Below are 19,147 nucleotides of genomic sequence, written 5' to 3'. Positions count from 1 at the left end.
ACAAATTGCAAGAAAAATCTGCTAGATTCAGGAAAACACCAAAAGGCTAGAGCAGGGTTTGTCTGTCCACTGGAAGACCTATATGTATTATCAACTAATTAGTTCAATTACTCGCATGTTAATTTTATCCCCACTCTGCTCTGGAGTGAATTAAATAATTCCCTTGGTGGGGAAAAGAAGCTGTAGACTAGACAATAGTACCAGCTTCACCCTAGAGGTAGCAGGGAGTGTGTGGGCATCTCTAGTAACTGCAGGCAGCAAAATGAACCCCATGTCTAGACACGACGGAGCCTAAGCACTCAAATCCCAGTCATTTCCCAGTGTTTTTAATGTTCTTTTGGTTAACATGAGTGATTTTCCTTGAATCATCTTGAGAAGCCTTGAGATGCCTCTGCATACATCTTTGATAATGTTGAATTCTACTTAATACTGTTCAGAAAAGACATGCATCTGTAATTGTAATCTTAAAAATTGAATGACCTTTAAAATGTTTTAGTATAATTATTAATTGCAAATGCTAATTATCATATCATATGCTTACTAACAGGTTCGTAGAACCAGAGAATGGTTTGGGTTGGAAAGGACCTCAAAGCCCACCCAGTTCCATCCCTGCCCGGGCAGGGACAACCCTCCCCAGCCCAGGCTGCTCCCAGCCCCATCCAGCCTGGCCTGGAGCACTGCCAGGGATGGGGCACCCACAGCTGCTCTGGGCAGCCTGGCCCACCGCCTCGTCATTCTCACAGTGAAGAATTCCTGCAATTAATTAAACCAGCAGAGAATTTGCACATTCATGTCATTCAGAAAAAGGAAATTATAATTCTGAACTCTTACAGAATTATCAGTTCATCGAAATCTGTGTACATGCACGCTCTGTAAAAGAAACCCCTTTTGGTTTGAATAACCATCCAGTATCACAGTAAATCATTGAGAAACTGGAGTCTCTCAGGCTTCCTCTGTTGCCACTCGTTATAGTAAGTTACTTCATTGAATCTAAGTGACTCAGTTGCTTTATTGTGCCATTATATTTACCATAGGATTTTAAGTACATCTGGGCACAACACAATCCATCGTGATGTCTTGATACACAGACACTTAAGTATATTAAACTCAGCACTTTTTATTTTAGGTAGATTAGAAACATTTGTTAGTTTTCTTGTAATTTCTAAGTCATACGATTATGCCGCAGTACAAAAATTAAAAGACAAGCAGGAATTCTAGGTATATCTGCAAAAATGCAGGAAATTCCCTACTGATCTTAAAGGGCAGTTTCTAATGTGAAATACAAACCAGGCTGACAGAAGAAGCAGGAAGGAACACCAGGAACTGTTAACTCTGAGTGAAACCCCAAAGATATCCACAAAGCTATTTTATTTTTGCTTGAGTTCAGGAAAAACACTTGTTGCTACTTTTGACATCAAATTAAAGATTTCAATGGTACCACTCCAGTCTTTCTAAATAAAACAAATGTGGGGGTTTTTGTCTGTTTCATCTTATTCTGATCACAGCTAAGATTAAAATCAGAATAAATGACCATATAAAAGCCTTAATGCACATGAAGAGAATTTATATTGGAAAACTATTTTGATTTTGTCATCTTTATTGCTCCTCACCAAGGAAAAATGTATCTGGCAGTCATCCTCTTGGCCATCCAGGAATTACAAGTAAACACCATATCCTGAATAGAGATGTGTAAGTAAATGCTGTGTATGTTTGTGGGTTGCCATACAATTTATCCTAGCTTCAATATGGATTATACATACATCAGAATCCAGATGATCCTTTGTATTCCTGAACTAAAGACAACTCAGGACAGTAACACATACTGTTTTAAATGTCTCATTACACCTTATTAATAGGGAAGCTAAGTTAAATGTGTAGCATAAAACGTTAAATACTACACTTAGAGCACTGCAGTTCAGAGAAGTGTTCATTGACCCAAGTATGTTTTTATGTTTTTTAAAGCCGACTATGTAAGCACCAGGTTTAAAAGCTTGAATCTTCCAGCTATCTTAAAAACAAATCCACAATATCAAACACAATGTTACAAATATTATACGCTCTTTTTTACGTTCTTTAAAAGAAGTACATCAGAGTATATCTGTTTCTAAAACCTAGGTTTTCCAGTATTACCACATATATTGGTCACAAGTTAAAACTGTCAATGATTTAAACACTTGCAGATTAGTTTGTCCTGCCACCAGCTCTTATTTTGAGTAACTTTATAAGTTCAATGGGTTTCTGCATTAAAGCCAACTTCTCATTAAGTTATGTCTCTCATGCTCTCTATTCTTTGCCTTTGAGGACACCAGTGTTTCAAGCTTTCCAAAATTTCAGGTGGTGGACAGCTACTGATTTATCATAAATATACATAGTAGAAGAGGCACCCACTTTCTCTCTTGTCATTGCTTTAACTTCAAGATAACCTAAGCTGCATTAATCTACCTCTTTATAAATGACACACATTAGTTCTATGTTGCAACACTAGTTGCCAACCTCATGGCACCCATTGCAGTGTGAATCAGTTTTACACAGGAAAGCAAGACTAACTTTCTCCTTTCTTTGGCCTACTTTCTGCAAGTAAATTTGAAGTAAAGCCACGTTAGTTATGACTGGTAAGTACCTCTGCTTCCCCTCCATCACCTGTCTGAAAACATTCCATCAAGATGTCTTGTTGACAATCCATTAGTAAGAAAGTAATATATTCTGTTAAACACAAAACTTACATTACACCAACACCAAGGGTCAAATCGACCAGGAAAGTCATGGAGAATTTAAACAGTCGTATTTTAACACAGAGTCATGAGAACTACACTCACTTAGTGTTACTTACTTTCTAGAATGACTGATGTATTCAATAGATTTTATTTTTTTTTTTTTAAGGTTTCTCATAACAACATCACCCTATGGCCTCTATGAATGCTTCCAAAATTGGGTTAAGTAAGCTGAAGCCCAATCCATACTTCAAAACACTCAGCAAAAACCCTAATAAAACACCCACCTGCAGACCAATAAACACTGGATACAGCTCTAGCAGTAAGTATTTTACTATACCAGTACTTACTAGACGTCCCCCTCATTGTTAGAGTATCAAATCCTTAAATAATCCCTTGTAACACGTGCATAATACTTTTCTCTTGGATGAAGAAATCTCAGCAAGTGTAACTGCAGCGCTGTTCAATCAGAAAAAGGGTAACTGCCCAGCTGCCAGACCCCACCATCAGGGACGGGGCACATCAGACAGCTGCTACAGCATGAGGGAAGAGAGAGAAGTGCCTTTAGCCTTTTCATACCTCCTTGCCTGAGTAGTATTACTCAGCTGTCTACTTCCACCGAGTCCCAAATAATTATTTCAGTGATTCAAGTTTCTTACAGCCTACCATATAGCACATCTCAGAAAATATATGCCAGCTTTCATATGCTGCAACGCACACTATGTATCACATATGAGTAAAAAATGCTATACTTTGTGCCAGCAATGGAATCTTATTAATTCAAACCGATACTTTGATTTTTCATGACCCTCATCTTATTATTTAATAAAATGCGTTACAGGGGCATATTCCACAACTTACTCCACAATTATGAAGGACAAAACCCATGGAATACAAAATCACCACCCTAAGGAATTTCTGAGGAATATTTGCACCTGACAATTGCTTCTGTGATTCCTTTTCCTACCACAGCCTCCTCTTACAAGGGATGGGCGAGCCACTTGCAACCCTTCCTTTTCTAACAGGTCTTCTACTGCCATAATAGGTTTCATTTTATACATAAATCACGGGTTCTGTTACACTGAATGCTATCCCAAACAGTGCTTGATAAAGCAACAAGAAGACAAGAAATGTGTTAAGAAAGAGAAGGCAGAAAAGGGAAAGAATGCCCAAGCCTATCTGAAAGCTGCAGAAAATAGGAGGAAGAAATACAGGTGGGTAGTAAAAGGAAAAAAAAGGGAGGCTTGCAACAGACCAGAAGCAGTAGCAAATACAAATTATTAGGTACTTGAACACAAATGAAAATGACAATACATAAACATAGTAAAGGGAGATAAAGTGCTGCATGAACTTAGGGGAAGAAGAGCCACATATCTCCATAAACCAGAAACGATCATGTAGGCATATGAGAAGCACGCACAGACTTAAAATGTACATCTCTCCCCTACATTTTGTACTGATTTTGATCCAAGAATATAAATTCATATGCTGTAAGTCATATCTGTGATTAAAACGTCTACTCTTCTCTTGTGTGAACTCTGTTTCCCTTATATTTTTTGAGTACCTCTACCTAAGCAAAAAAAAATATGTTCATTTGATTTCAGGGGTGAAAATCATGCCATGTAGGATTTCCTAACTACAAAATATGCTTCCTGAAGAAGCCCTACAGAAGAAGTGAAACCCAAACTCACTCAGATCTTATTGAAACACAAATATTTCAAAAGTAAAACCAAATACTATAACTAATATGAACAACAACAACAAAATAATCTCATTGTCATCTGGTAAAATCCATGTGCCAAGAAAACGTGCCCTCAAAAGGACAAATGCTGCCTTCCTCTAATCAGTAAACACGACAAAAAATATCTGTGCTTCGTCATGTCCACCAAGGTTACATTTTCTTTGGTGCTCGGCTCCTGTTCAAGCTGAAGCTTGTTGATCCCCTCACTTCTGGCCTAGAAAGTGATCTGTCCCTCCCCTTTGCAAAAAGAAGGGACTGCAACCTTGCCATGCCCTCATGTAAAGTCTACAAGAAGCGAAGGGGTCAAAGATTGCTGTCACGCTCCTCCCAAAAATGCTTTCACCCAGACAGAGTTCCAGTGCTGGTAAGTAACAGCTAAAGGCAGTAATGGTTGTTAAGAAACATTTTAAACGACCTTCTTCTCCCACCATGGCATTAGAGCAGTTTCTGTTTAAGAATTTTGGCACCCAAAGACAGAAAATTTACAATGCTGATCAAACCTTAGAAGTTAGTGCATTCCACTCTCTGTAACTCTTCAGTTTCTGAATGGCAGTAGAATAAAAATAAAAAGCCTACTGACATCTTGATCCAAATGGAACCAGTGGTAAACCCTTAGGAAAAATTAAGACTCCTCCAAAAACAAACTGCATCAAAGAAGAGCAACAGTTAATAAGGAAACAGCCATTATACTTACAAAAACAAATAAACTCTGCAATCACTGATCTCTGGTGCTGCAACAGTGGCCCATACTGTCCTCTTTCCACCTGCAGTCCCTTGGAGACATTTTTGTCTCATTTCACATTCAACTTGTAACCTCTTTGAGACACAGTCAATAATTTTTATTTCTGTATAGTACTTATTGCTGATTCTTGCTCCTTTTGATAAAGAATCTTAAGTGCTTAGACAATGAAATTAATAATGAATAATGGCAATAAGATTATGTCTATTAAGCTTGTGAAAAAGTATGTATTTTTGACAGATGTAATGAAGTATGTTACATTAAACCACTATATTTTTTTAAGGATGAGATGCTTTATAATCACTATTACTTTTATTAAACTGACACTTTAAAAAAACAAACCTGTCAAACTGAATGAACAGGAAAAAAACATTATTCATAGAAAATATACATTAATTCCAGTAATTGAAGCTATGTTTCACAGGAGAAAAAAATACACCTTTAGGATGGTATCACTGATATTTTTAATAACAACATGTGCATGCATAGGTATTTCTTTCTGCACATGTGATATACACATCACACATCCACACTGGGGAAGTATGGAAGATAAAAGCCCTAGTATTAAAGTGGCAGGACATTTTGCCTGTCAAAAAATGTAATTGAAATAGTGAAAACTGAGAAAATTTCCATGTAATATCTTGCATAAAAACTGTTACACATCCCACAACTACTATCACAAAGGCAGCAGGAAATTTAGATTTAAATCTAAACACAAAATGGCACAAATGCATCTGTGGTGTTAAAGCAGACTGTTATGCATAGACTTATAATGATACCACGAGAAGAGATGAACAAATTTTCAAAAATCTGCTTACAAAAATTCATTGATCAAATCTAGGACTGAAATATTTTATTGTCCTACTTTTAAAAAGTTGTATTGCCTTTTTAATTTCACTGTGAGCAGTTGTTTATATGCCAGTTGCCCCATGGCAATACAGACTAGCATGCTGTCACAGCAGTGGTTAAATTATTCTCAAATACATACAAGTCACTATTTGAGTAAAACGACTGATAGCGTGGTAACGGGTGTCAAAGATTCTTGAATTATTTTTCAGATTTACAGAGACCATTTACATGCCTACCAGCCCCTACACCTTAGATTGATGTATTGCTACTGGTTTCAATGTTCATCCCCACTCTGCCCACAAGTTGTTCCTTCCCTCATCTTCGCCTCTCCATCTCCTGCCCGGACTGTCTCTTGCCATCACCTACCTGTGAGCATACGGACTGCTAAGCCCCTTTGGTTTATCTGATTTACCTTCTACAACTACAGATGCCGTTCAAAACTTTGCAACTTTCTGCATCAAACCCCTCCTGTTTCTGATTGTGTTGATATGACCACGGGGAGGAGACCTTGTGACACAAGAAAAAAAACTGTCTTTTATGTTCTCTGTTCCGGTTGCTTTCCGACAGAACAACTGCATGGGAAGTAATGCCCATCCTTTATAACTTGTGATGGCGCATGTCCAGCTCATACAGAAATATACAGTGAATGTCCACTAAGTTTTTAATGAGTATGAGGAAAAAGTTCACAATCTAATCAAATTTGGGTATATTATCACAAGAACAGTGGAAGATACAGAAACCAACCTGTTGGCAATCTTCATAAACTGGGCTCCATAAACTGGAGACTGTGGAACTTTAGAGTAATGTAACTGTGTGAACTGCCTTTAATATAGGTCAATCTGTGTATTTTCCTGAATATTATCCTCTAAAAGAGATAGAATACAATAAAATAAAATAATCAGATTTAGGAAGACATATGAATTGGAGAATTTTATCTGAACAATCATGAAAACTGAATCTAGAATGCAATAGTGGAGGTGAAGCAATTATCAGTTTGTGCTATCAGATGGGGCTATAATGAGTAAATCTATAGACTCCTCAAAAGATGGGGAAAAACTGTTGCAGTATCGGAACTACTGTTTATTTCTCATCTGCTGTGAGAAAGGCTCTTTTTAGACTTTTCTAATTTCTGAGCTATAAAAACTGCAGCATAAATCTGGAAGCAATTGGTTTCTGTAATCTCCTAGATTACTTTTACATTAGGACAATTTCATAAATAACTAGATTTACTCTTTGATAAAACTGTGGAGGCAGAGATCAGAATTAAATACAAATACTTTCTACCTACAAAGCCCTTCCAACTAGCAGTTGCTGAAATGACAGGCGATAAAAATGAAAACAGGTTATAATCCACCAAAACCTTATACTTGATACTTTAAAACTTGTATATATGTACACCAGTTCTGAGGTTTGTAAACACTCAGGCAGAAGCCAATTCTGAAGAGAAGTGGGTTTTTTTTCAAGTTGAGATACTATAGGAAAGTTTCTGTTAATTATATTACAGCTAAAGTAGTAATTCACAAATGCTTAATTCATTTAAAGTTCAACATTTTTTCATTGCTTAATTTTCATGCCTCTGTAAGATGAAGAAATAAAGTGCTCAACTTGTGTTTTTACAGTATAAGACATCAAAGAACTTGACACAGTTAAGGACTAATCTCAGCTCAGGAAAGCTTCTGTACAGCTCCTAAACTGGACTATCAGATTCCACTTTTATAGTTTCATTATACTGAAATTCTCATCTTCAAAGAGTGAAATGGGAAAATGGTAGGCACCTTCAGGTTTAAGAGCTCTGAAGGATAGGAAAACCTGCATGAAGGCAATCAGATACCTAGGGAACTGTTAAGCCTGCATCTCCTCTGGGCAGTGGGAGCCAAAAGCAGCTGTTAAGTCTGACAAATTCTTAAATGTGGTTGGGGTTTTTTGTTGTTGTTTTTTTAAGGCTCACAGAAGTAAACCAGCTTAGTGCTTAGCCAGATTAGTGCTTCAATACTTGCTTAATCATTTAGCGTGCATAACATTTGTGAATGCCGCAGTGCTAAATTGGCTAAGCTCTAAAGACAGTTTACATAATCAAGCATTAAACTTCAAATAGATAAGCAAGGTCATTGCTGCCCCTAGTGCCAAGAAGAGCTCCCAAGTACTGTAAGATTTCTTGCCTAGTTAGCATGTTTTCAAAGTTCTTACTAGGACTCTCTTGATAATTATAAAAGCCCGTTACTCTATTGAAATGCAGAGGCACCTTACAAGAAAAAAGCAGCAGATGGTCTCTTTTCCTGAGAAATCTTCACAATTCGTAAGAAATAAAAAAACCCACAAAACAAAACACTAAACCCTTGTTGCAAAAAGTGTTAAAACTAAATTCTAAATACACATAAACTCCCATTGCATGGAATAAACACTCCTTGATTTAACATACAGCATGTCAGTGATCAGCCAAAGGTTGTTCTGTTTGTCTTCAAGAAGCATCTAGTGCAGAGCACAGAACACTGCAGTCCATCTCATATAATATCCATTTATAATAAAAGATTCACCAATTCTGACAAGATACTTATTTACTGGGTCTTGTGAAATCTCCATGGCATTTTTTGATACATTTTCTAACACATAATTTAAGATCCCAAAGATATATTTTCAGAAAAACGCACAGCAAGCTACCCTTATCCTTAAAGGTCAGATTAACAGGCAAAAAAATACTTTGCTTACAAAAACTAGCAAGTCAGACTGCATCACTCACATGATTCCCATTTATACTTCTCTCTCTGCTCCATAAGTATGTATTTTATGGTCATCATATGTGTGCCTTCATCCTTCTCCATTTGGAAACACAAAGGATAGAATAAACTCAACCGTCCTTTTAACTTAGACAACACAGTGGTCTCAAAATGACAAAGGAAAATGGACCATGAAAATCCATGTGAATAATATGTCTTCAAGAAACAGTTATCACAAGATATAAACCTGATCTTTCTCAAGTGCTTATCAACATGGATTACAGTTTCTCATACCAGAAATCTAGAATAGATCAGTTTCACCTCTTCTAAAATCCCACCACTGAACTTCTTCGAGTTTCCCTTATTAAGACAACTGATTTGAAATGGTTAAATTTAATCTTCCAGAAATATTTCTAGTCTTGTACTGAAACATGAAGGCATGTAAAATCTATTTGGAAGTTTGTTCCAGGAGAAGAGGGGAGGCACAGAAAAGATTCCGATTAAAGACAAATTGATCATTATGTAGGAGATTTTCATAATTCTCCGCACCCTTTGGAGCACCTGCAGGCATCTTTCATCGGTTTCAGATACCAATAAATCTATTGCTGCTTTGTTAAATGCATAGAAACTTTTCCAGAACTTGATTTTGATTTGATAACCACCTTGAGTGGAGATCCTAACAACAGAAAGTGACAGACAGCATTAGCTAAGGAAAAACATCTTCCTCCCACATAATTTAAACACCTCAGGATCTTTCTCCCAAAGCATGTTTCTTATTGCATGAATATTTACTTATCATCTGTACTTAAAACAGACATATCGTCAAAAGCAGTATGATACCAGGTTTACACAAAGTCACTGTGACTTTTAGAGCTTGCCTCAGATATTTAACTGGTAGCAAATTTTTATAAATTTTCATTCACAAACGGAAATGGTAAAATGATCAGGCATGAAATCTTGCAGAACTTCCAGTAATACTTGACTTCAAACGCTTTCACTGTAATAGCAGGGGAGTAAGACAAGCTCCTTAAACAGTCATGCACACGTTCAGCTGTCTAAAACTAGCAGTGGTAGTGCTTTGTTGAATGAGAAAGAGAATTTGTTGTATGAAACATTGCTCTTCACTGGTACCAGCTGTAGCTTTGTGACAAATTTCCTTCTTATCTCGGTTCACATGTCCTCAGGGGGAGACATTAACTCCGTGAGTATAAAAGCATTTGAAGCTGATTTTACCCACTTGGGCAAGAGAAATCCCCAAGCTGGAGACCATGGCAATGGACACCAAAGACAGCATCACTGGAATTTTGCAGATGCCTTCTGAAATATAGGGATAAAAGGCCATTTTCTGAGAAAGAAAAATCATGAAATTTTCAGGTTGTAAGAGAAAATTGAGAAAGGTTTGACCATGGCAGTCAGGTTATGGTTAAGAAAGACACACTGGCTATTATTTACTCCTTTCCTTTGAAAGATCCAGAAAGACGAGTAAGAGAATAATTGTATGAGAACAAAATAGCTGGACAGCAGCACAGGGAATAACATCAAGAGGAGTATGGAGCTTTTCTTCATGTGTCAGAAAAATAGACTGTCAGCAGGAATCCAGCTGGCACTCGGGGGTACGTCTGGGCAAGTACTGCTTAGGTGAGCGGGTTATGACTGTCCCATGTTCGTTATAAAAAATACCAAAGTTAATACTGAGATTAATGGGAATGTTTACAGCTCTTCGATCTACCACCTCAACTGTAATTGAATTGTGACCTATTTATTTATAACTTACTATTTGTGAAAACAAAAGCTAGAAAACTTTTTTGGGAGGTGGTGTTTTATTTCACAATGAAGAAGCTTCAATCTGAAAATAAAGTAGTTCATGAACTCTAGTTTGGAGAAAACCTGGAGGCACCCAGTATGAGATAAAAGCCTACAAAAGCCCAAAGGCATGAAGTTTTACCAGGATAGCAGCAGTTCTGAGGTTTGGGTAAAGTTTGTGGAAGCGACCTCAGCTAATGGTTTTATTTAAAAAAAAACCAAAACCAAACACAAAACAACCCAGCATAGCAATACTAAGTATTTTGTATATTTCAATTAAAGGGAAAGATCTTTAATTATACCATTTGGAATATGAGAACTATTCATCATAGTGTAAAACTTTATTTACTTTTTAAACATTTTATAGATCCTAGCTTTTTAATTACCTGTCTTGTGAGGAGCAGAAACAAGGATAAAGATTATTTCATTGCTTAAATATTTCAAAAGTTATTATTTTACCCATCTACCAGGAAAGCCCCAAATTACATTTGCAGTACTTGTCTCTTTATTGACTCATGCTGAGCAGATTAATAGGCATTTCCAGGCTTTCTCCGGCCAGAGGAAGAGCTGCTTTGAGCCACATTCTGGCACGTGGCACACAGGACATATCCCTTCCACTTTTAACAGCCACGTTTCACTGGCTTTGGTTGAGAACATGTAATGCAAAAATATATTAAGAATCAATAAGGCAGCCTTTGACTGCTGAGCCTGTTCCCAGAGTTTGTTTTCATTTGACGTTTTTCCCATGGACATGTATTTTACTGCATGTTTAAAAATTACTCACAGTCCTAACAGGGAAGGAATATAAAAAGCAACTTTTAAAATATTGATAAAAGGAAACAGTAAAGGTTGCAAAAATGTTTTAATGTACAGCTTTTACATCATTACACATAACATGCAAAGTGCCTTTAATTTAAAACTAGCAAAAAGAAAAAACAAAGTAAAAAAAAAAAAAAAAAAAAAAAGCTGTTGACCAACCTTTATGTCTATGAGATCCATCCATGTCAGAAAACTCAATGTGATTTTCATCAGCCCAATACAGTCTGTGGTTGACATAATCTATTGTAAGAGCCATAGGTCTAGATATCTGTGTTTCTATGACAACTGTTTGACTGGAGCCATCCATACCAACACGGCCAATGTGAGGATACTCACAGCAATCAATCCAGTATAAGTATCTATAAAAAAAAACACCCACAAACAAAAGGTGTTTAGAGATGCAAAAATAATCACAATAAATAATTACTTTATTTAGCTGATTATAAGAATAAACCAGTAATTATTCTATAAAGTTTCAATTTTGGGGTTTTTTTCTAGACCTGTCTTTAAAGTGTGGTAAATATAAAGGGTTTGAAGAGGAGAGTCCTTATGTTAGATGTGACTTCATCATATTTATTATGAACTAGTAAAAAATGCATTTAAATTGCTTAGTCTTGACACCTTAGAGTTTTAAGTACCACAAGACTCGACTTAGCGAATCTCACATCCTTCAACAGTGGCATTACTACTAAAATTATCACAACTATTGTATTAGTCACCCTGTTTTTTACACATATTACAAAGCCCTGTTTTGCTGTTAACAGTAATATAATGCTAATTATATGACTTCAATAAGTACCAGTTTCAAAACCAAAGTTTTCTCGCATTGAAGCCTTAAAAATAGGCAAAGACTGAGAAAAACTGTCGGAAAGCTGAGCAGAAATTTTCTCCTTCAAATGTTACTTAGCCACAATACAGAGCATGTGGTTTGTTTTTTTTTTTTTTTTTTTTTTTTTTTTTTTTTTTTTATAGTCCTATTATTTGGTACATGGATGCGTATTGCTACTATTGTATGTCATTACTTCGAACCTGAGCACAGATCTTTCCAGCTGGGAGGTTGATATGCTGCTTTTTTTGGACAGGCTCTCAAAAAACCAGATGCAGCTCATATTCTTAAAAAGCCACCTGGAAGACTATTTGTGTGCGGGAGAAAATGGTGGCCCCAAGGACAGCTACCGGTATCCCACAAAACACACTGTTCTTGACACTGAACCTGCTCCACATAAGCAGCAGAGAAAGCAAAATTTCTCCATCAACTAACAGAAAACTTCTTCTTTGGAAATATATCGTTACTATTGTATGGCATCAGCAATATAGCTCATTTAGCATTTCTCATTTATGAGAAAAAAACTAGATATATAGTTAATAATATTTCAAGCAATTTCAAATGCAAACACAGTTTTTATTTCCAGCAGCTTTCCGTATTAAAATAAACAAACAAATAAAAAAATTATTTTAAAGCAAACAAACACACCTTGGCCTCAAAAAGCTTCATCTGTACACATACTGTGCACTGAGCAGGGGCACAAGTAGTTTATTATGCCTGTGTATATCTAAACCTTCCTGGAAGACTGAGGCTCTTCGTACAAACTTTATAGAGTTGATTTCTGCATATGCAGGAAACATGTCCTGGATGCCCAGGCAACCAGAGAGAGATACCATTCAACACCTTTAACAAACGTCTACATCCTCTCTGTCCAATAAGGGCACAGTTACAGGCAAATTCAATGTTAGTTCTAAGAACTGGTAGAAAATGTTTTTTCTCTTAAAAATAGTTAGACGGACAAGTGCCATTTCTTAGCTAGGAAATATCCTGCTTTTCTTTGTTTTGGTAGAATCCAGAGCAACTCAACAATTTTCTTTCGTCACTGAAACTTCAAATGATTACTTGAGCCTTAGGATTTAGAGATGGAGAAGAATGATTAATTGGCCATGATATTACAGGGATGTTGTAAGACACTACGGTAGTTTTATTCATCAAATTTACGCAGTTGTACCCTAATGTTCCACAAAACAGAAAGCATAATATATGGAATTTAGATCTGAAAAGACATATGGCAAAATTCCTGTAGTTATATTTTATTTATTCAGGGACTAGATAATAACTTAAGTATTAGTATTCAGAAGTATCATTTTTCTTAAAGATTATATGCTACATACATAATTATTTAAGAGAATACATTTAGTTAGAAAATCACCAGGTTTTAATGACTTTCAATTAAACGTACACCGATGTTTTAGTGGATAGTGTTAATGTAGATGATGGTTTACTGGCGAATTGAGAGGCATTAACTGCATATTGAGACATACAGACCCAGCGACCAATGGTTGTGGTATTACATGTACTGTCACATAAACAGGAAATAACTCAATGTTTTTATACATTTTCTGTTTTAGGAATATAAAATTTTCTTTCTTTTTTCTATCACCAAATTCAGATGCTGGCATGAAATAATTTGAGTTTCTCATGTCAATTGGGTTTTGATCAAATAGAAATGGCTAGAAACCTTCTGTTTAAAAACAAAGAGAGAAACAGAAAAAAGTTGAAAAGGCTTATATCTGTTGGGGTTGGATGAAATGACCTTCAGTGGTCCACTCCAACCTCAACCATTATGTGATTCAGTGAAAAAAATCATCAAATAAATTTGTTAATGGAAATATTATTTCTTTTCTGTCTTTCTTTTTAAAATTCATAGTATTAGGTTGAATTTCTCAAGGACATCAATTTTATGGGAAAAATTATAATATTTTGTAAGTATTATTTAACTGTGACAAAAATTGTTCATGGTTCCTACAGCTCTCAGACGAATCAAGAAATCAAAAATGGTGGTGGTGCTCAAAACTGCACTCAGAATACCAGCACAGATTTATATTAATTAATATGCCATGCAACGATTAATAAAATTATCAATTAAAGGTACCAGTTGACAAGATACTTTAACTAGGCAGTTCTCACTTCTTATCACTGTTGCAATAATTTTTTTAAGAATATTGATAATTTCAAATATCTGAAAACTAAAGCTAGAAACTAAGTATCCTAAAATAGATCTCTTCTATCCTAATAATTAATCACTCCAGTTATTAGACTTGTGTGAAAATTAAAACTTTAATTTTAAAGAGTAAATTGCTTTCTTCCAATTATGGGGGACTAAATATTTTTACTCTTTGATTCACATACACAAAATATCAGTAAAAAGTCTTCAAAAACGTGGTAGATGAATAGCCTAAATGATTCTGGATACTATGAAACACAGAATAGAGCTCTAACGAGACAGATCGCTTCCTTGAATAACTGAAACAAAACATAAGAATTGTCTTCTACACAACATGAAGTTTGTTATGTAGTAACACATTTCTTAAAAAAAAAAAGATAGGGATGTTTCTTGAAATATCTGCTTTCCTCCTACCAACAGAAAATATCTACAGAGTAGCAAATATAACAAAACATGGTTTAGTACCTGCATTCATCTTTCTATTATACCAATTTTATATGAAATGATGATATAGTAAGCATTGGTAATGCATTTTAGACTACTGATAACCAGCGTAGCTGAAAGTCAAATAATAAAAAGCTAATTCGTATGTCCTATCTTCTATTTTTATAAAAAAATATTTGACTATAAAACTAGCACTAAACATGAATTAATGCAAAATGGCTGCTTCATACCCAGCTTGAGGATCTAAGGACAGATCTCTAGGAAACTTCACTCTTTGGCTCACGAGGACGGTAGGGTATAAACCATTGAGTTTTGACACCTCAATAATTCTCTTTTCAGTATCAGACCAATAGAGATTCTTCCCAATCCAATCCACAGCCAGTGCATTGGGAACAGCTGTATTGTGGACTACCTACAAAAGCAGAAATAATATAAATTACTCATCTAAATACTGGGAAAAGGAACAACAATTCAAGATTTACTACTACCAGAATATTGAGAGGTTGAGTATGTGATACAGTGACATATAGCAAGTGAAATATAGATATTATTCCCTGTTAAGCACTGACACTTCTGAAAGTCATGACAATTCTTAAGTAACTGAGGCAATGAGACACTTTCCTTATAGTATGGGAGAATGGAGAATAACACGATGTAGTAAATATCAAATTTCCAACTGTCCTGCACTATGCACTAACTTTAAGGATTTTCTCTTTCATTTTTCATCTGAAGTTTCTAAATTTCCTATTGTCTTAATAATAATAAAAAAACACGAAAAAAGAAAAACTTTCTTCTCTTTACTGTTTTATTTATTTCTCACAGAGCCAAATGGAGATGAAGTTTCTCTCCTCATAGCGTGCCTTCGAACACACATCTGCTTATTAGCTCACTATTTCTCTCCCCAGCCTACATCAGCATATATTTCCTTTTAATATCACACTAGTACTGTATGTCATCATGACAGATAAGACCATAAGGGCACTCAACTCAGGCAAAGAGAAAAAGATTACCTACTTGGAAAGTAAATACTGTACTTTTATTTCCAACACTCGTGTGGCAGAAGAAAGAGGAACTTTCTAAGAATTAGTCCAATTTCAAAAGGACTACATTAATAAGGAATCAAGAGACAGAAGCAATTTAGTAACCTATGGGAAAGCCTACACTCTACTGACAGGATTGTGTTATTCTCAAGGTTCTTGATGACTTGAGTAATTCTGAGACTTGAACAAATGCCTTCAGATATACATGCTTACAAATCTCATCATGATTGTATCTCAGTCTTGCTTGGCTGGGAGTACTTCGCGTTAAGTGTTGAGTGACATTTGAATATTCCCAATCATTAGAGTCCAGCTTCTTTTAGGCTTAAAAATTCTATTCCTGATTAGGTCTGTGCAACTAGAACTTAAGAAAAAAAAATCAGAGCTTGGAATACTTGAAAATATTTGAGATTTCCTAAGTACTAATAACGGGTTTATTATTGAAGCGTACATTCTAACTCATTGTCATCTTCACCACTAAAAACGTGTGCAATAGAGTATAAACTTTACACGTAAACCTGATTATGTATAACTGAATGTGTTATTTTTAATTTTATTTACCATTTGAAGACACCAAAAAGCCTTCAAGATAAGAAGGGATACTGTGACATACTTTAAACCAATTTTATAGTTATGAATATGTAAAAGCACCCTTTCAGGTTATTACATTATGTATCATCTTATAAAATCTTTTTAAAATTAAATCCAGGCATGCACAGATTTTTTAATATGAATAAAATACTTCATTTTCTAATACCTTAGCACAACCAGCTTTACTATTTTATAAATGGGTAATTGCAGCAACCACTGCACTTTAATGGGACATTTCTGTAGAAATGGACAGCTCTGCAAACTTAGTGGTTTAGCTACACTACCTAGAAGCAGCAACCAAAATAATTAGTCTCTTTTCTGACGACTTTTACTTTGGAGAGTCACTTCAAGCTTATTCCAGTCAGTGAGATCACCAATGTGACATTTAATGTACCCGTTCCAGCTTACTATAGCATTTTCCAGTAACATATATCATTCTAATCTACAATACTACACATAAAACACTGTGTTAATGTTTGAACATATTTATGTGAAAAAGTTGCTTCAATTGTATAAATATCTCCTCCGTGATCAGATGCAGAAGAAAAATGAGATGCCATCAGGTTTCCCAGAGCAAGAAAGCTAAAACTGTTGTGCTAAAAAGATGGTATCTTCTAAAAGGGAAATCCTAGAGTAATACATCCAACAATATTATTTACGCTAATAGTATATTTATTTGTAGTAAATAGTAAAACAAGAAGTATGATGGAAATAAAATAAGAAATTCATAATTCAAGGGAAAAGGCTGACTACCATAAAACCTCTTCTTCATGACAAAAAAATTTAAAATATTTAAAGAGGTTTGCTGGGAAATTAATTATTTTTAACCTCAATTATTATATACGTGCTGTGGTAATCTATTAAAATCTACGTTAAAGAGAGAAAGTTCTCATTTGGCACTGGATAAAAGATTACTGATAGAATATCAGACAGCTACAATATATAATTCCTGATAAATTTTTGCACCTATTTTTAGCTTGCAGAGGCCAAATCTTGGCCAGGTTTTTCAGTGGAAAAAAACCAGATCGTCTTATAAAAATTCAATGCACTTATTTTCACAATTTGTACTTGAATTTGGCATCCCATTTGAATAAAATCATCATCAAGATGACAGTCATTCTGTAAATTGCAAAATATTAATGAAGGAAAAAAGAAATATCTTCCAACCTAATTTTCTTCTCATCTTTGTTCAAGCTTCTGAAACCTTTCCTTAAAAAATAAAATTATTGTTACATCATTAGAAAGTAATAGGAGTTTTTGGTACCCTCCCTCCTCTCAGCAATTACAACTTCTTGACTGTTAAAATTTCTTTTTTTTTTTTTTTTTTTTTTTCTTGAAATAGGATTAGAAAGAAAAAGTCTGGGGTCATCCCCAGTCCTGGAAACATCTCTTAAAATAACAAAATACAGATTAATCTAGAATGAACAAGATGCTGAACAGGATGCTTTATAAAATATTTAAAGGCAATAATTATGATTCAAGGATTTAATGAAGTTTTGAACCCCAAACTTGCCTGTTTCCTATTTTTTGCAGGAAAAGTCTTCACAGGGACTCACTAGAATTTTTGAGTACATGCTGGATTTTAGTTTTACCCCAGTGAAAACAGAATACCACAACTTATGCTCGCCGACTTTTTTTTTTATGTTCTAAGAACTATTATTTCCATGCGAAGGATATGAATAAGGTTCACTGATGCCAGTCAGTTTCAAACCTTAACCTTCTAAAAGACTAAAGTCGGTGTGCACTAAGGATATGTCAGTCCATGTAGTAAACTGCAAATGAAATATAGAAAAAATTTCTCTCTGCATAATTTACTGGTGTAACATGAGGGAACAAAATTCACAGGCTGTTTACCACCTATTTTCTCCATGTTTAAAAAGGTCAGATGGAAGAGAATAAGCAAAGAAGAATTCCTTACGACTTAGCATGCATTCTGGAAAAATGTTCACAGAAGTCAACAAACGTGCTTAATAGTGGATTTTTTAACTTATTCACAAAAAATTTATAGGAAGAAATAATATGTCAGTGTATTTACACAGCTTACACTTAATTATACCTCTTTTTTCTTTGGTGTCCTGTAAACCACACTGAACTACAAATTCACTCAATTGTCAATTAAGTCATAAGGAATTTAGATCATAAATACAGTCCTTCTAGCCCCTATCTCTACTTAAAATATGATAAAAATGCAATGAAATATTACTAGGCCTTGCTAGCTCATGATGTGTTTGCATGCATATACTAAAAATTCACAATCTGGGTTAAAAGCATGAAGAAGCATTTCCCAAAACACTCAAAAAATGTAGTTCTAGTAGCGACATTATTAATCCCCAAATACCTTGATGTCGCTTCCGTTTAAACACATTCTGTTTATGCGACTGCCATTTGGTCTGCTGGAATCAATCCAATAGATGAACTCTTCTCTATAGTCGAAGTCTATTGCAATCACATTGTTCAACCCCTAAAAACAGAAGGAAAAAAAAGTCTGTTTATTCAAATGTTATAATACAAACTGTTGGATAGCATTCAGAATGCAAACTACATGGCATATAATATTCAAAATGCTTTATTTACTGAGTGAATATTTTTTAAATACTCTCATTTTCCCATACGTTACTTGTAAACAATCAGAAGATAAAAACTGTAACAGAAAAATATGGTGACAAAGAACTGTCTCACTTCAAAAATGCAGATGGCATATGAAAC

General features: G+C 35.1%; 1 protein-coding gene across 1 annotated transcript in view; it reads right to left on the bottom strand.

The window, feature by feature from the left end:
• LRP1B (LDL receptor related protein 1B) overlaps positions 1–19,147 on the bottom strand; it is a 380,905-nt gene that overhangs the window by 97,168 nt on the left and 264,590 nt on the right. Inside the window, exons 55-57 of the mRNA XM_040604928.1 lie at positions 18,780–18,902; positions 15,044–15,225; positions 11,536–11,735 (exon numbers count right to left, since the gene is read on the bottom strand). Of these exons, the coding sequence (XP_040460862.1) occupies positions 11,536–11,735; positions 15,044–15,225; positions 18,780–18,902 (505 nt within the window). The remainder of the gene's footprint in view (positions 1–11,535; positions 11,736–15,043; positions 15,226–18,779; positions 18,903–19,147) is intronic.

The sequence above is a fragment of the Falco naumanni genome, chromosome 8 (assembly GCF_017639655.2).
Source record: "Falco naumanni isolate bFalNau1 chromosome 8, bFalNau1.pat, whole genome shotgun sequence".
NCBI lineage: Eukaryota > Metazoa > Chordata > Aves > Falconiformes > Falconidae > Falco > Falco naumanni.
Note: the sequence above shows the minus strand (reverse complement) of the source record. Positions and strands in the feature narration are given on the sequence as shown.